The sequence below is a fragment of the Argopecten irradians genome, chromosome 13 (genome assembly GCF_041381155.1).
Source record: "Argopecten irradians isolate NY chromosome 13, Ai_NY, whole genome shotgun sequence".
Lineage (NCBI taxonomy): Eukaryota > Metazoa > Mollusca > Bivalvia > Pectinida > Pectinidae > Argopecten > Argopecten irradians.
In genome coordinates this window covers 30041656-30060167 of record NC_091146.1, presented here as the reverse complement: position 1 = coordinate 30060167, position 18512 = coordinate 30041656, and the positions used below count along the sequence as shown (strand labels likewise).

Genomic DNA, 18512 nt, shown 5'->3' with positions numbered 1-18512 from the left:
CCATTTCATTTCAATGCCCTGAAAGTAGAAATGCATGCAATGTTTTACTGTTACGGATAATGATAAGGTACTGAAACTATTTCAAAATTGAACACAATGAAAATTGTCCGTCAAAATGTGATATTTATCATTGCAGATTTTCTGTCACTGTGCTATCTGTTAAGTTTTGATTTTAAGTCATAGAAGCTATTCGGTCACTTAAAATAATAATGTGTGCAAATTGAAAGAATAATTGCCTATATTTCAATGGAATTATGAAATATTCCACTTAATGCTTGTGTCAAATGTCACAAGTGTCTGTCAAAATGTCTCTCAAATATGACATTATCGAAGAAAATTTTAAAATTCATTAAAACTTTTTCAGCTGAGTTTTTTTTTTATAAAATATCGATCATATTAGTCTACTCCTTTAATATGTGATGCATATTGCTGTTTTATTTCCCATGATGTGGGAGTCAGTGGTGCACTTCTATTTGGAAGATGTCCTATGTAAGCCGATATGCCTTATGGGAAGATACTGTGTCAAAGATGGGAATGGAAGTTCTCTTTATGGGAGAGCAAGGTGCTGACTACAGCGGGCCACTGAAAGAATTTTTCCGACTGATTTTTGCTGAGATCAAACGTAGAATGATACACGTTGACGACGACAACTGTGTTCTTCGCCAAACCACGGAGTTAATTACGACAACATGTTATAATATAACCGGCATAATTGATGTTAAGTTTTTTAACTTCACATTTAAGTTTGACTTTACCCAATAGAAAAGTAGTTAAGCTACCTAGGAATTATAGTGAATCTGTTGTATTTTCTAATTCAAGCTTTCTTTGTAACCGACACCATGGTAGTATGAACTGGGTTTTTATTGATGCCCAAATTAAATTGTCATTTGGAATGCGATCAATTGACATAACATAAGACACAGAATTTATTTTATAGCTTACATACAATCTGAATCTAGTTCAGGCCGATATTTCATGTGTTTTTTTTTATTTTGTTTCTCTCACGCAAAGCTGTGTAATTTTATAAGTATTAATTAGAACTGCAGCAAATGCGGTCTATGGTCACAGGGTTTAGTAAGCGATAGTGCAACGTACACCTAGGACCTAGGATGATGTGAAATAAATTAAATATGTGGCCGGTACTAAAAGTTATCCGTTTTGTCACTTTTTTATTGACTATATAAACCTGAATTGTATTGTACAGATGCTTAGAATATCGTGACTGATGCAAGAGTGTGTATGATACGCCGCTTGAAGTTTACACAAAACAAATGTGTTTAGCACTGTGAAATGTCTCTGTTGTTAATTTATAGTAGATTATCGCTGACAAGTATATCTTAATATAATTTTTGAAAGTTTAGTGTCACTAAATCATGGCGAAATCTATTAAAAGTTATAAGACACTGACTTCCGGTATCGCGCGCGCTGTTGGAATCTGCGCATAGCGGATGTCCACCGACTACACTCGTCAAGGAAAATAATAGTATGAGTACACTTGCACTAAAAAATATTCAAGGGAAGGGGTAATGATATATCAAAGTATGTCTTGGTAGTGCCTTATGAAAGAGAGTGCTGGACACAGCAGTTTTATTTGTAAAGCCATTAATCACAGCACTCTGGCTAGGTCTTCCAAAAATGAACAGTTATCAAGTAGAATGGTAAAATGTCACAATTAATTAAAGATGCTCCACCGTCGATAGAGCATAAATGATACCCAACATTTGAACAATAATTGATGTTGAATCGTGTATATAAATGTCAAATTAACACAAAACGTAATGTTAAATATTTGTTTTTGTTTTCGGCGCATACGCAAAGTGCTGCATTTCATATAGGATATAGTGCCAAGGAGATTTTTCGGGATGCAATTAATTATTTTTATCTTAAAGTGACATAAAAGCTCCAACTTTTCAATGGTGCTTATGTTGTATAGTAATTGGCTTCTTGTATCTGAAGAAAAATACTAAATCGTCTGCTGCTGCTTTTGATAGTTAAAAAAATAACATTTGTCGGCGGTGGAGCATCTTTAAGTATGACTCAATAGAGGATGAGCCTCTTAGCTAACGTAGTGATAATAAGGATCTGTAGTTTAATCAGGTTGACTCCTTATGAAACTATATCATTTATAACTTTTTTGTATATCTCACTATCGGCCATCATTCAAAATGCACCTGGGATTTCTCAAATTGGTTTGGGGACAAAATTCAATTTGACTAGCAGAGATTTCAAGGATTCACCAAAGGGTATTTATTTCTGGCGATATTTGTTTACAATCCATGAAAGACTATGTCCTGGTGAGCTAAAACAGTTTAATTAGTTTAATTAGAGTCAATTTAATTAGATATTAGACTATTCAGTTATTACATTGTCAATACACTTACTGCTTTCTTATGGTTTACATAATGTCTACATGTAAGTATCATCTAAACCGGAACCGTCTTCAGGACCTTTGACAGATAGTGAATCCCATGAGCATAATTTTGTTTTGTTTGATTAATCAACGTCCTAACAGCTAGGGTCATGTAATGACGGCCTCCCATATATGCAGTGTGTTGCGTGTATGTTGTGCGAGGTGGGTGTTTTGGGATGATCAAGCCTCTGAGAGAAAAAAATATCATAAAAATAAAATTTTAAAAGAATTTTGGTAAATTAATATCATAAAAATAAAATTTTAAAAGAATTTTGGTAAATTACCACATATCTCTTTATCATGAAAGTTGTTTGTGATGCCAGATGTTGGCAAATGCTTCTCGAATAAAGGTTTTTAGGTCTAACTAGGTGGTCTACAGTTTGAAACTACCACTTTTATAGACTAGAGTGCTTCTCTCCCAGGGGCTAGAGTTAGGAAGAAGAGAAATGTAACATCCTGAATAGTGTCGTATGTGGTGTCCTCAGATCTGTTGGGTAGAGCGGTTGGTAGCTATTTGCTTTATCTTCAATATTCAGGTAATTAGACCTATATAACTAGTGTAAAACAAGGCACGGATGCTGCACGCTTTCGTTTATACAGATACAGGGCCTTTTACATAGATATGATATAGAGAATGTCGGTATTCTGTGTCTGAGCGTGTGTGTGTGTCGCTATAGACCTTTCTCAAACTATATGCATGCCTAACATTCCTAACTCAGAACGAGGCTTAGTGAGTACAGCAACTGTAGCAACATATAAACAATGGCTTCCAATAGCGTAATATGCAACAAAAACAAACATTGTTGTGTACCTTGCTGTTTTTCTGATGGAAGATATCATGATTCTGTACATTTTCATCATAATCAAAAAGATGAGGATACCAGAAAGCAGTGGATTATTAAAATTATAAGAGACGAGGAGCCATTATTCAAGGTAGGTTTATTTACAATTACATGTCATAAGTAATTTCCCCTTCTGAAGTTTATGTATATGATAAAAGTATCAATAAAATTTACCTTCCTATACAGAACAAAAATAAAAACAAATACTTATTTTCTCTTGTTCAATTATTCAATCTACATTGCCAAGTAAAACAGCATAGTTCTATGAAGCTTTAGAGTATTTGATGGAAATATGACAAGAATTGAGAGGTATTTTCACCCGTTAATTATGTATATATTATACATGAATACAGGTGTACATGTACATTATTAAGCAAACATATACACAGGTCTACAATGTATATGTAAGGTATATTTTTGCTTTGAATACATAAAAGTACACATAAAATTTAGATATATAGCTTGGCTGATTTTTTAATGTAAATCAGATGGGAAAAAAAGTTATATAACTAGTGACATGTAGGGGAATGTCCATTAGACGGATAGACACTATAACTAAGGATATATAGGGAATTTCTATTAGACAGATATATATTATAGCTAGGGCTATACAATGTATACGGAATGTCAAATATTGATATAATGATAAAAGAAATACATGTACTTACTTAGTCCGCTAAACATGCCTATATTATTAGTTTTTCCCCATTTTTTCCTTATTATAAAGTCTATATATTAGGCCATTTTTTAAAGCCTAATAATATTGGCAGGTTTAGCGGAATAGTACATAATATCATGACAAATGAAAATAAAATAATGGTAGAAGCAAGTATAAAACCATATAATATAATGAAAATCCTTCTTTATGGCTACAAAAAACCTGTACAGTATAGAGTTATTTACACTTAGAAACTCTTCACAAAACTTATGCGTACGTTTCAACGTTTATTAGATTAACACAGTAATCAGGAACCTGTAGTCGATAAATTTGTGTATTCAGTCGATAGCAGATATGTCCATTAGACAGATGAGATTTCCTTCGATCAGATGTTTGGAATCTTCACGCGTCGCGCATGCACATAGGGGTTGTTTACACACTCGCCGAAAGATAATAATATGAAATAGTGACTAGGTCGTTCCTATTTATTTTCAGTTTTTCTCCATTTTGAACAAAATCGTTATATTAACACAAAGTACACAACTTTTACAATTAATTTTAGTCCTATAATTCTTTTTATCTTTTATTACATGATTTTTTAGCGATTTAGTCCCTTTAAAGAAACCTTTATTTTTTGCTCCGGAAAGGTAATGGGACTTTAAATAACAGGATTATAAATGTTGGGATCCAGTAAAAATATGGAGCCATTCCTTCACTGCTTGATTGGAATAAACAACTTAACACCAGACGGTTTTTGAAATGCCATCTGAAACCAGTCAAACTCCTTAAAGGTACACTTAACTTCGATTAAAATATAAAATTACAATGTACATTATTTACCAATCTGCTTAAAATACAGTTCCTTATTATCACTACGTTAGATAAGAGATATCCTCTATTGAACGGGGGGCCGCGGTGGCCGAGTGGTTAAGATGTCCCGACATATTACCACAAGCCCTACACCTCTGGGATGCGGGTTCGAATCCCATGTGGGGCAGTTGCCGGGTACTCCGGCTTTCCTCCACCAACAAACCTGGCACGTCCTTACATGACCCTGGCTGTTAATAGGACGTAAAAATAAACAAACCAAACTATTGAACGGAGTAATTATCAGGATCTGTATTTCAATCAGATTGCATAATTTACTAAACATAAAAGACATATATTCATTAAATATTGATGCATAACTATTTTGTATATTACAGTGATAACATTACTCCAAAAGAGACTACCAGTAAGCGCCTATGGAAACAGAACCTAACGAAGCTGCTGCCGACTCAGAAGACAGTGTCAAATTAGGGTTCTGCAGCTAAAAACCAAATTAGTAACCTTAAATATGAATTAAGAGAAAAAAAGAGAAAGATATGACATGTTTACGTCAGCAGATCAATATCGAACGACTTTGTGTTAATCGATTTTCAACGGATGATTCTTTGATTTTATTTCATACTGGATTTCAAACCTATTCGCTTTTTCTTGCATTTTTTGAATGTATACAGCCTAGCGCTTAAAATATGCAGAGTGCGTATTATAAAAGTAATGAAACTATTAGTCTTAGTGATAGAAAGCGTTCTGTGTTACTTATTGACGAGCTATTTTTATTTGTATGTCGCCTTCGAGCAGGATTATTAGAATTGGAAATTAAATGAGCTTTCTTCGAAAGCGAAATTTGAGATAAATTCCATGAACTTAACTTCTACTTAGGGTTCAATTGAGACGACGTCAGAGTCACGTGATTCAGTCTTCAGAGTACAACACGAATAATCACGAATTTGATCTAGGGAGGGAAAGGGTTGGGCAATTGAACCCTAAGTAGAAGTTAAGTTCATGGAATTTATCTCAAATTTCGCTTTCGAAGAAAGCTCATTTAATTTCCAATTCATGAACTTAACCTACTTAGGGTCCAAATGAGATTTTAGAGGTGATTGTTCGTGTTGTAAACAGATCAAATTGCATAAAATCAAACAACACAGCTTTAACTCTAGAAAAATTTTTTATACATCAACTAAAAACATATATACATGAACATAGTCTCTTAAGAAACTGATTTAGTTAACTCTGATGTATGATCTACAGGATGAAAATTGTCATTGTTTGTCTGCATAGTTCGAGAGGATGCTTTCGCACACACTTGGATCATCCACTGCTGCATTGGTATGGAGTTCTCTGTTATAAAATTTTTTGAAAACATTGTCATTTGCCCAACCAGCAGTTTTGAGGATAACTGAAATTGGCACATGTGCCTTGTTTGTCGCCGATACGGACGCGCTTCTGGTGCTATGTGATTTGTAGATAGATATGTCTACACCTGCCAACATCAAAACGGTTTTAATCCAATTAAATAGTGTCTGTTTGCATACCGGTTGATGGGGTGAGTTGATAGCGAGAAAGAGTCGAGTTTGACTCTCCGTGCGCATTTCCTGTGTACGTTTAAGGTACTCCTGGAGAGTTTTAACCACACATAGTCTATGATCTGTTGAAAAAGCTTTCAACCGAATTGGTTCCAGGTGATGTCCTGGACGTGATTGTTTCAACAACTCTGTCACTCTTATTGTCACACAATCTGACGACACACTTATATCATTTATATCAAACAAATGTAAAGTCTGACAACGTTGACTAGTCAATATGGCTAACAACATAATCAGTTTGTATGAAAGTAAACGAAAAGAGATGGTATGTACAGGGTTTAAAGTTTCAAGGTATCCTAATACGATCGAAACATCCCAAGTGTCTGAATATCTAGGCAACGCTGGACGTTTTTGAAAAACACCTTTCATGAATCGATGTATTATTTTGTCTTGCATAATGTTGTTAGAGTTAGTTATTTCTAACAAGGAACTTATAAAGGATTTTGCAGTGTTAATGGAGCTATAACTAAGATTCCTATCAAACATCTGCTGCAGAAACTCTAATGCACTATTTAGAGATGGACAAAGCGGATCACTTTCCCGTTCACTACAAAATGACAACCATCTGCGGAGATGGACCCCGTATTGTTTCCTGGTGGAATCTCTCCAAGCTGCCAAGATGATCTCTGCAGTTGCCTCTGGAATTCCTCTCTCTTTGAGGTTATCCCGGACAATCTGCAGGCTGTCAGTCGAAGAGTCCTGATGGGATGTCTCTTGGATGGATTGTTGGCCAGATGTAAGATCGGACGTCTGTTGGGTAGTAGAACCGGCGTGTCCACCAATAAATGTAGTAATGTTGGAAACCATGGTTGTGTTGTCCATAGTGGCGCCACCAGAATCAGGTCTGTCTGTTCCTCCTCCATCTTCTGTAGAACACGTCCGAGAACACTGAAGGGAGGAAATGCATAACAAACATTATATTGTGACCATGAAATTGTAAACGCATCAATGGCCACAGCCGTTGGATCAGGTAAGTAAGAAATGTAAGTGTCAACTTTAGCATTAACTCGAGTCGCAAAAAGATCAATGCAGGGAGTGTCAAATTGTACACAGATGCGTTCAAAAATAGATGTGTCCAAAGACCATTCCATGTCGTCCGATAATGAACGAGAGAGTTTATCAGCTTCTGTATTTTGTACACCTGGAACATGACATGCAGATAACCAAATGTCACGACGTATACACCACATCCAAATGTTCTGTGTTAAGGTGGTTAAGGCGGTAGTCTTACCACCCATATTGTTGATGTAGTTCACGGCCACCGTATTGTCTAGATATAATCGAACATGAATGTTTGACTTTGTACTGCAGAAACACTGAAGTGTGAGAAAAGCTGCCTGAAGTTCAAGATAGTTGATATGTTGAGATTGTTCAGTGTACGACCAATGACCTCCAGTTTTTAGCCTTTCATCACCACGAACAAGGCCACCCCATCCTGTACTTGAGCTGTCCGATTCGAGTGAAATATCAGGAGGATTGAAGTGAACTGGTTTTTTGCTATCTGCAATGTTGTCTATCCACCATGAAATTGTTTGTTTAGCCGTGGAAGATAATGTCATCTTCTCCTCAAAATTGCCTTTAGCTGCTTTAAGAGCACTGTCTTTTTCGTGTTCCAATGGCTTATAAAATAGCGCTGCATGAGGAACCGCGGGTTCACAGGCTACTAGTTTGCCTACCAGTTGGGTGTATAGTCGAATGGAATATTCATGACGTTCTAACATCTCACGACATCTCTTCTGTATGTCTACTGCTTTTTCTGGTGTTAACTTTATAGTCATTGTCTTAGAATTAAGTATAAACCCTAAGAAAACAATTTCTTGTGTTGGTATCAGTACTGACTTGTCTGGGTGTATAGTTAATCCTAAGGAATCGAGAAGGAGTACTGTGTCCTGAATGTTCTTGTGACAGACCTTCTTTGTTTTGCTAGCTAATAAAGTGTCATCTATGTAAGCAACATTGGCATGTCCTTGTTTTCGCAATGATGAAAACACTGGTTTCATGATTTTCGTGAAAACGCGTGGCGCAGAGCTCAATCCAAATGGTAAACAACAGAATTGGTAACAAGTCTCATTCCAGATAAATCTGAGATATTTCTTGTCCGCGTTATGAATAGGTATTGAATAGTAAGCATCTTTTAAGTCTATAGATGCAAACCAACAGTCACTTGTCATAAGCGTTATGGCCGATTTCAGCGTTTCCATCTTAAAATGGATGTGTTCCACATCATTATTCAGTATTTTGAGATTTAAAATAAGTCTATATGACCCATCCTTTTTTGGTCTTAGAAAAATGTTGGATATGAACTCTGATGATGTTCTGTCTGAAGGTCCCACAGGTTCTACCACTTTTCTCTCTATCAATTTGTTCATTTGTTCATGAATGAATGTTTGTTCTTCCTGAGAAAACCTAATATTAGGTGGGTGTTTGTGTTGGTACGGAATTTGCACAAATTCTATGGAATATCCTTGTAGTTGAGATAATAGCCAACGATCAGATGTAATACATTTCCACGCATCTGTGTACAGACTGACCTTCCCAGCATGAAAATTCTCAGGTGTATGGACAAGATTTGATAAGATGTCTCGATCTGTACTTACATTTGGTGAATCCCTCTTCTCCAGTTCTTGGGAAGTATTTGTCATTCTTTTTTCTTTTGTTTCTGACGATCCCCTAAAAAATGGCTGGGTTTATGGTGGTTTCCTCTGCCTCTATGCGTGTTCGAGTTATGGCGTTGATGTTGTCCTTGATAATGACGTCCTCCACGTGTGGATGATGTGGATTGATAACCACCACCTCGGTTGCCAGAGTTGTAGGTTTGGTATGGTGAATATCTATTAGACGATAGGGATTTGGGCTTTTCCAGTTTTTTGCTGATGCGTTGTGCATCTGACAGTTCTTTGATTTTGTTTTCCAGGTCATCACCCAACAACCATTGTGTTGGTGGTTCTGTACTATCGCAGAGAGCTTTGAAGTCAGGGTGTAAGATTGGTTTTAAGGCCTGACGTCTTCTGTAGGTTACGTCACTGAACCCCACTTGTAAAAGTCGAAATGTGTCATGGGCCAGTGACAGACAGTCTTTCACTGCTGTCGGCGGTAGTCCTTTACTGCCTTGTGTCAAGATGTTAGTGAGGTGAATTAGCGGATACATTGCTCCACAAATGTAAGTTTGTGTCAATCTGAGACCACTGTCTCTATTCCTGTGGGAACTCTTCAGCGTGTTTAGGACGTTGTTGTTGATTTTTGGAACCACTAGGGAATTGCAGTTCTCCGGGCACAAATGTTTTTGGAAAATTTCTTTCCGTTGTTTATGATCTAACTGACGTTTGAATCCGTCATTCACTATTTTAGCCAACCCGTCGTGTACTTTCGGCGAGAAAGTGTTGTCTTTACTAAATTGTTGATCAAGATCTTTTAAGAAATCGTGAGTATCGAAGTCTGTATCTTCTTCATCGGAGCTTACCTCGTGTAGGGACCGGTGATCATCAACACTGTCATCGTTGGACAGAAGGTCGCTAAAATTGTCTATATTGTTCGTACACGGTGTCGTCGGCGTTTCACTGTGAATCGCTGTCTGATTCTTTGTAAGTTGTGACAAAATCATCAGCATTGATTGATTTTGAGCCAGTAATTGCTGCCGAAAATCGTCAGTTAAACCCGTGTTGTTTTGTTGTACGGGCGCAGCCATGATGGATCCCGTATTGTCTCGGGAATTCGCTGTGAAACTCGCGAGATCTCGCGGAGTCCGGTCATTTGCATAATTTATGCTGCTTGATGAAGATGCCGGAAGTAACCCGTCAAAATGGCGATTATCCACATTGGTGATCGTGGCCTGTGTTGTGAGCGAGTCACACGTTATCACAGTTGGCAGAGATGCCGCTCCGTTATTGGAGACGTTCCCAGCAATGGGAGGTATGTGACCAGAAATGGTCGAGTCATTACCACCAGAAATGGTGTTTACAAGAGTCAATCGTTGAGGGTCAGCCATGACGTCGACAGTTCACGAGATGACCTCGAAGCGATGACCCAAAACAATCAAAACAAAGGACCACGAGGGTCGGCTGTCCTGAGATCACTGTTAAAATAACGAGTGTAAACTCGTAAGTCCAGATCTAGTAATCTTGATCACAGAAAACGTAGATATCCTCGAAAATAAACGGTAAAAACAGGAGTAGAAAATAAAACTGCTAACTGAATCCAAATAACTCTAGTCTCTGAATCACGTGACTCTGACGTCATCTCATTTGGACCCTAAGTAGGTTAAGTTCATGGAACAAGATTTAAGTGTTAGATTTTCATGTTCTCTTCATACCATAAGTAGAAAAATTATAACTTGGGCAAATTTCCTGTGCTTTGTTTTGGGCCAATTTCATATCTGGTTATCCAAGGACTTAATGCTCCTGTTTCTGCTCCTATGCCTTCTCGACTCCCTATTATATGTCCATGTGTAGCAGAGCGATAAAAGGGACATGTTTCAACATTTCAGGTTGCTTTGCCTTAGTTACTAAATCTGAGACCAGAGCTGAGGGGGTATATGAAATGGACATTAGGTTTTGCATGCACATTTTATTGACAGCTTACCTCTCAACTCTTGAATATATCCTTCGCTAAAGAACTTCAACCCTTTATTCATGCTCTTCTGTCCTGAGGATTTTTTTTTTGTTTTTGGATATAATTTTCCACGAAAGAAAATGTAAGCGATGGAATGAAATCTAGATCACTATCACTGTTTGATGAAGCCATTATTGCTGCATGTGTATTACTAAGGACGCTTGCTCTCTTCGCCTCGGTCTGGTTTATGTATGAATATTCGTGAGCTAATATTAAGAAAGGTCTATATGTGGTGTAACTGGCCATTTTCTTTTCTCTATGTTAATAAATTATCAAGCCTGTCAAACCATATTTGTTGACTTCTTTTCTTTCGTTTACTTGTATATAATAGAGGTAGAATCCCAGAGTCGCAACGTCATAATGTAAATACAACTTCATTCCTAATACACCAGGTCAGTCCATGGAGGACTTCCATTGATATTCTTTTGAACCGGAGGAACAGTGGTGAAGCTATAGAACTACAAAGTATCAATGCCTTGGTAGTGCTAGAGGATAATGCTCATAGCTGGTATAGAATTATGGATATTTATTGGAATGCCCATCGCAAGAATTAGGATTGGATTTAGACACCCATGCCTTCAGTGTGCCTTGGTAGTGCTAAAGGATAATGCTCACACAGTCAAACCTTGATGTATCGAAGTTCAAGGGACCGTCAGAAAAACTTCGAAACATCGAGACTTCGAATTATTCGTGGTTGAAATTAGACCGATGTTTTTTTTTACCATGACCAACTGTGGTAGTTGTGTACATGTTGTCTCCGTTCCGTAAACTTTAAATCATTGCATTTACCACAAGCAAAACAAAATAAAAACGAAGTATGCAATTAATCACATGTATTGCTATCGTTAGCAATACATATGTATATTATAAACAAGACTTACGTGTAATAGGCCTAACTCATGTACATGTGTTCGTTTGATGACTATTTAAGCGATGGGTAACATTGCGGAATGAATAAAAAAACGAAAACACGTTAAAAACGAAACTAAAAAGGAGAAACCGAAAGCGCTACAACACCTACAAAATACTTCGCTTTAGAATGATCGAGTTGCTCCAGTATTTATGCCAAAGTTTTGCAATTTAACAGTTTTGAGTATGAATTACTTATAATGTGGCTCGCTATTTACCGTTCCGTAAATTCTACAAACCGCTACCAATGGCGGCGGCGAACATCAAAAACGACTAACTGTATCTTTGCCGTACTAATGATTTAATAACGCAGCTTGTAAAAACAAAGCACCGGGTATCGGCCTGATTAGTGATATTAATTATCTTGATGATATCAAGCAAGCAACACAAGCTGTCAAAATCCCTATTGTCCGGCGAAGGGACAGCTAGGCGTGACGGCTTGTTTGTTTGTTTGTTTGTTTGATTAATTAACGTCCTATTAACAGCTATGGACGGCATGCCGCGGGGTATCGGCGAACACCTGATCTGTACAGGTAAATTTTTATTTGAATCATCGAGTGTCAGTTACCTATGATTCTATAACAAATGGTCCATGAAAAAAGTTTGATACATCGAGAACTTCGATTCATACATGGGTTAGTTAGTAATGTTATATAGTGATGAAATTCGGGACCAGACAAAAAGTTTGACTGTAGTTGGTATAGAATTATGGATATTTATTGGAAAGCTCATCGCAAGATTTAGGTTGAATTAAGACATCCATGCCTACAGTGGGGGGAAGCTATAGAACTACAAAGTACCAATGCCTTGGTAGTGCTAGAGGAAAATGCTCATAGTTGGTATAGAATTATGGATATTTAATGGAAAGCCCATCGCAGGAATTAGAATTGAATTTAGACATCCATGTCTACTGTGGTAAAGCTATAGAACTACAGAGTATCAATGCCTTGGTAGTGCTAGAGGATAATGCTCATAGTTGGTATAGAATTATGATATTTATTGGAAAGCCCATCGCAAGAATTAGGATTGAATTTAGACATCCATGCCTTCAGTGGTGAAGCTATAGAACTAAGTATCAATCCATTGGTAATACTAGAGGATAATGCTCATAATTGGTATAGAATTACGGATATTTATTGGAAATCCCAACGCAAGATTTAGGATTGAAGTTAGACATCAATGCCTACAGTAGTGAAGCTATAGAACTACAAAGCATCAATGCCTTTGTAGTGCAAGAGGATAATGCTCATAGCTGGTATAGAATTATGGATATTTATTGGAATGCCCATCGCAACAATTAGGATTGAATTTAGACACCCATGCCTACAGTTGTGAAGCTATAGAACTACAAAGTACCAATGCCTTGGTAGTTCTAGAGGAAAATGTTCATAGCTGGTATAGAATTATGGATATAATATTGGAAACCCCAATGCAAGAGTTAGGATTGAATTTAGACACCCATGTCTACAGTGGTAAAGCTATAGAACTACAAAAGTATCAATGCCTTGGTAGTGCTAGAGGATAATGCTCATAGTTGGTATAGACTTATGGATATTTATTCGAAAGCCCATCGCAAGAATATGGATTGAATTAAGTTATCCATGCAACTGAGGAGTTTCTTGTATATAAAGGTTCTGTGACATATTTTTCAAGGACAATTTTGTTTGTGTTTGAATAATTGTTAGTTAACGCCCCATTAACAGTCAAGGTCGTGTATGGACGGCCTTCCATGTATGTGGGATGGAACGAGTGCGAGGTTTGTTTGTTTTATTACAGAAGCTGCCCTTGATTTTGTGTTGACACGTAACGACTAACATCATCCGATTGTGAGTTTTCCAGAATATTTGACGACTGGATTATTGAGGGGTTCACTCTATAGGTATGTCACAGATCTGTGGGGGACCATACAGTATTTATAACAAGGGGCCAATGGCCACATAGCTGGCAGGCTATTAATTTTAGATCATATCTACAATATGATGATTTTTCAGTTTGAAAATGAGTGTTTAAAGATTATTTACGTTTACTATATTTAATTAGATCAAGGTTAACACCATTCATTGAACAAAATACTAAAGTTACTTTTAACTCTAACATGTTTCAATCCCATGTAATATGAAAATATTAAGAATATGCCATATTCACATATAACAGACCATAGATGCTAATTGCCATAGTCCTTAGACATTTTTTTTTTCGAAAATCAGTGACCTAATTTTGAAAAAAATTATAATCAGCATTGTAAGTGTATAAAAATGTTAATTTCAATTGCTCTGAACTATTTGTTTCTAAAGTAGGTCACAGAGACCTACTTTTGCAAAAGTCAAATTCAGCATCATAGATGTTAATTTTTGTTGTCCTAGGATAATTTTTCAAACAGTAGGTCACAGTGACCTAATTTAGCAAAAATCAAAATCAGTATACAAAGTCCATCAAGGATGTCAATCTTAATTGCCCTCGGACTATTTTTTTCAAAAAGTAGCTCAAAGCGACTGCATGTTTCAAATATTATGTGCAGCATCCACTATGATGTCATTTTTTTTAAAATCCATGTTCAAAGGTTACAAAGTTCATCATTTCATTGCCCTGCGCCCATCAGCTAAAAATTACTCGTATTGGATCAGTATCTTCAAACATAATTTGATATTTTTAACATATAAAAATCATCACTGTGTGCGTATTTATTCATAAAACAATATTTTGTAGGCTGCAAGAAGAAAAAGTAACTGTTCGTGGTAATTGTCCACAGTATAGAGAAGGAACTGATGAAACCACATTGTATGCGTATGCTGTCTGCATCATTCAAAGTGACAAAGAAGACAAACTCACCATCTTTCTGAATGACTTGCAAAAATTACTAGATATTCCTGAAAAGTTCTTGGAATCGATGCAAGATGGAGACTTGATTGAACCTTTAACTTCAAATCTAGAAAATAACAAGATTAGTATTGTGAACATCAGACATTAATTTGTCTCTTGAACAGAGATTTGTTTGTTTGTTTGTTTGATTAATTAACGTCCTATTAACAGCTATGGTCATGTAAGGACGGCCTCCCATGTATGCGGTGTGTTGCGTGTATGTTGTGCGAGGTGCGTGTTTTGGGAGACTGCAGTATATTCGTGTTGTGTCTTCCTGTATAGTGGAACTGTTGCCCTTTTTATAGTGCTTATAACACTGAAGCATGCCGCCGAAGATACCTTGCAACACACCCCACCCGGTCACATTGTACTGACAACGGGCGAACCAGTCGTCCCACTCCCTGTATGATGAGCGCTAAGCAGGAGCAGTAACTACCACTTTTATAGACTTTGGTGTGTCTCGGCCAGGGGACAGAACCCAGAGCCTTCCTCACATGGGCGACCGCTCAACTCAAGTCCGAAAGTGATGTGCTCAAAGAATATAGTGGTGACAAACAATTAAAGCAATACAAAAGAACTCATTATTAGAAGAAGTTCAGATTCTGAAATATTTGATGAATTAGACCATCAATGAAGGTCCCTTGATCCCCAACATGCTACAAATCCAATATCATGTCTCTCGGCCTCTTGGTTATTCACAAGAAGTATTTAAGAAAATTTTAGACTATTTGACCCCTGTAACCTATATTGAAGGTCAATGTCATTCAATTGAACCAACATGGTAGCCATTCGTCCGAGCATGTCACAGGCACAATGTCAGGTCTCTAGGCCTCAGTTATTCATAAGAAGTCCTTTGAAGGTTTTTAGCCTATTTGGCCCCTGTGAACTTAAATGAAAATCAAGGTCATTCATTTGAACAAATTTGGTAGTCATTCATCCCAGCATGTCATATGTCTAAAGGCCTCTTACTTATTCATAAGAAGTCGTTTAAAGCTTTAACCCTATTTGACCCCAGTGACCTTGAATGAAGGTCATTTTTTTTTATTTTAAATAATTTACTTGTGAATATATAATAAGGCCGACTTTAACCTGTCTAGAGGTTGTCAAGCCCGGTCGACATGTAGTAGGTCGGGGAGGTCACTAACTCACACATTATGCAATCTGATTAAAATACAGATCCTTATTATTACTACGTTTGATAAGAGGATCTGAGAAAATCCCATTAGGGGTCATGTCCAGGTGACCTTTGGAAATGGCCAATCAAATTGCTACTTGCAAAATTTTGACAGTGAATTTCAGGGACGAAATAGTTTGAAAGAACTGTCAAAATCATTTTGGTTTACGTAGTCATCTCGCCCAAAGAGCACAATAAAGCTAATTGTTTATGTATACTGGGACGAAATTTCGTTTTCAATGGATGTGACAGGTGTAGAAAATGTATCGGATATGAAGACCACGTGGTATAAAGGTCATCTGGACGTGACCTCCTATGGGATATTGTCGGATCCTTTATATGTGGAAGTTCGCCATGGAATGCATGATGTGGGCCTACTGGATGCGCGAGAGTATGTGATGGAGCTAGTGTGTGTATGTGTGCTGAATTGGAACGATTGTGAGTTAGGAGTGAGAATGTTTTACCTGTAAATATAATGATTATATGTTGTCGTCGCTGGGACCTCTCGTCTGTTGTGTACTATGTCCACCATGTTGTATGTGTGTATTTCCGTCGTGCGTGAGATGTCGTGTGATTGGATGTAAGTGAGGGGGGGGGGGGGGGTGTCTATCTGTCGGCGCCGGTGATTGGCCCAGCTGGGTCAATGTACCACTCGTAGAGAGCTACTAGCTGTTGTTACCTTTTTGAAACATTTTAGGCATTATATCGCAGGTACCCATTTCATCATCCGTACGGATCATGCATCCTTAACATGGTTAAAAAAACTTTAAGGAGCCAGAAGGGCTGTTGGCTAGGTGGATTAGTGTTGTAGACATGTATGCTTATGAAATCCAGCATCGTCCAGGTTCTCAGCATGGAAATGCTGACGGGTTATCACGTAGGCCTAGGAAACAGTGTGGTAGATCAGAGTGTCCTGACTGTGTAACTTCTTCTGTTCATGTTGTCTCCTCAGTAGACGAAACAAGTATGTCTGAAATGGAGAGCCAGCAACTTTTCTCGAATTGGTTAGATACATGGGGAGTTGTGAAGCTGAAAGCTGAACAAGCTAGGGACCCAAATATTGCTAAGTTTAAACAACTTAAGGCTGATAGGTCAACTAAACCAAAACGAGATGAAATGCTTGGTTTTTCTTTCGAGGTGCGCTTATTTTGTCAAATGTGGGATAGAATTTCCTTACAAGAGGATGAGTTGTTATATGTGGTAGATAAAGGGCAAGATGGTAATAGTCTATACAGAGTTGTCGCCTCTGCTTGTGTTAGAGAGCAGATCTTGTATCAACTTCATGACAGTCCCACTGCAGGTAATTTAGGTAAAGATAAAACTCTGTCACAGATACGGAGAAGGTTCTATTGGCCTGGCCTGTCTGATGATGTGAGGAAATGGTGCAGAAAAAGCAATATTTGTGCACAGCGTAAACCCGGTCCAGGTATGGGAAAGGCCCCATTACATCCCACACAAGATCAGGTATCCCGCCCACTTGATAGGATCTCCATAGACATCTTAAGTGGTATTCCTGTAACAAACAATGTTAACTGCTGTATAATGGTGTTGTGTGATTATTTTTCAAAGTGGGTTGAAGCATATGCCCTTCCAAATCATACAGCTATTACAGTGGCTGACAAGCTGTGTTCTGAATTTATTAGCAGATTCGGGGTGCCATTTGAGATTCTAACTGATCGGGGTGCAGAGTTTGAAGGTCATTTATTTTCCCTTCTATGTCAAAGATTGGGTATAGAAAAAAAGAGAACTTGTGGTTTCAGACCCCAACAAAATGGTCTAGTAGAACGGTTTAACCGTACCCTTATCCAAATGCTAAGTGCTTATGTGAAGGCTGATTATGACGACTGGGATGATCATTTACTGTATGTCCTTATGGCATACCGAGCAACAGCTCAGAGAAGTACAGGCTGTAGTCCGAACTTAGTCATGTTAGGTAGAGAAACAAACTGTCCATTAGATATAGGCATGGGAGTTCCCTCCCCTGAACCACACCCTGTATGTCCCAATCTATATGTGAATTGGCTTAGGCATATTATGTGTACAACGTTTGATTTTGTAGCTAAGCACTTACAGAAATCTGCAGAGCGTCAGAAAAATTATTTTGACCAGGGACTTAAACCTCGAGTTTATGAGGTTGGGGATTTTGTTTGGAGGTGGTATCCCCAAGCACTTTCATGTAAGTTAGGAAAGGGGTGGGCAGGTCCTTACAAAGTAGTGGAAAAACAGTCTCCATTGACATATATCATACAGCTTAAACCCAGCGCTCATACGTCACCTGTTCATGTCGATCACTTAAAACCCTATGAGGGGGATCACATTCCTTTGGCTTGGGAGGAGAAAGAAGATGCTATATCTGAATCTCCCCAGGTCAGCCGAGACGATGACCTTGACAAATTTGACGACTGGCCATGACCTTGACAATGACCGTGACATTGGTGGAGTAAACAATTCTCCCCCTCATACTCCAGTGAAGACATTTAGTCGTTTCGGCCGTGAGATCCGCCCTAAAGTTCTATATAGCCCCACATAGAGACCTCGTGTGTTGTCTGTTGTTTTATGTTGTGCACCAGTAAACTGCAAGTGAAAATATAGAAACAAAAAACGGAACAAAACACATAGGTATAGTGTAAAAAAAAATCTT

At 37.7% G+C, this 18512-nt stretch overlaps 2 protein-coding genes across 2 annotated transcripts; both read right to left on the bottom strand.

Annotated features, from left to right (window-relative positions):
* Positions 1 to 6259: 6259 nt before the first annotated feature.
* Positions 6260 to 10586, bottom strand: LOC138306243 (uncharacterized). The gene is made up of 2 exons (XM_069246640.1): positions 8919 to 10586; positions 6260 to 7209 (listed from the first exon to the last, which is right to left on the bottom strand). Exon 1 carries the CDS (start codon positions 10304 to 10306, stop codon positions 8960 to 8962), a length of 1347 nt encoding a protein of 448 aa, XP_069102741.1. The 5' UTR covers positions 10307 to 10586; the 3' UTR covers positions 6260 to 7209; positions 8919 to 8959.
* LOC138305795 (uncharacterized) lies at positions 6834 to 8099 on the bottom strand. Its single transcript, XM_069246063.1, has one exon. The coding sequence runs from the start codon at positions 8097 to 8099 to the stop codon at positions 6834 to 6836; it is 1266 nt and encodes a 421-aa protein (XP_069102164.1).
* Positions 10587 to 18512: the final 7926 nt, after the last annotated feature.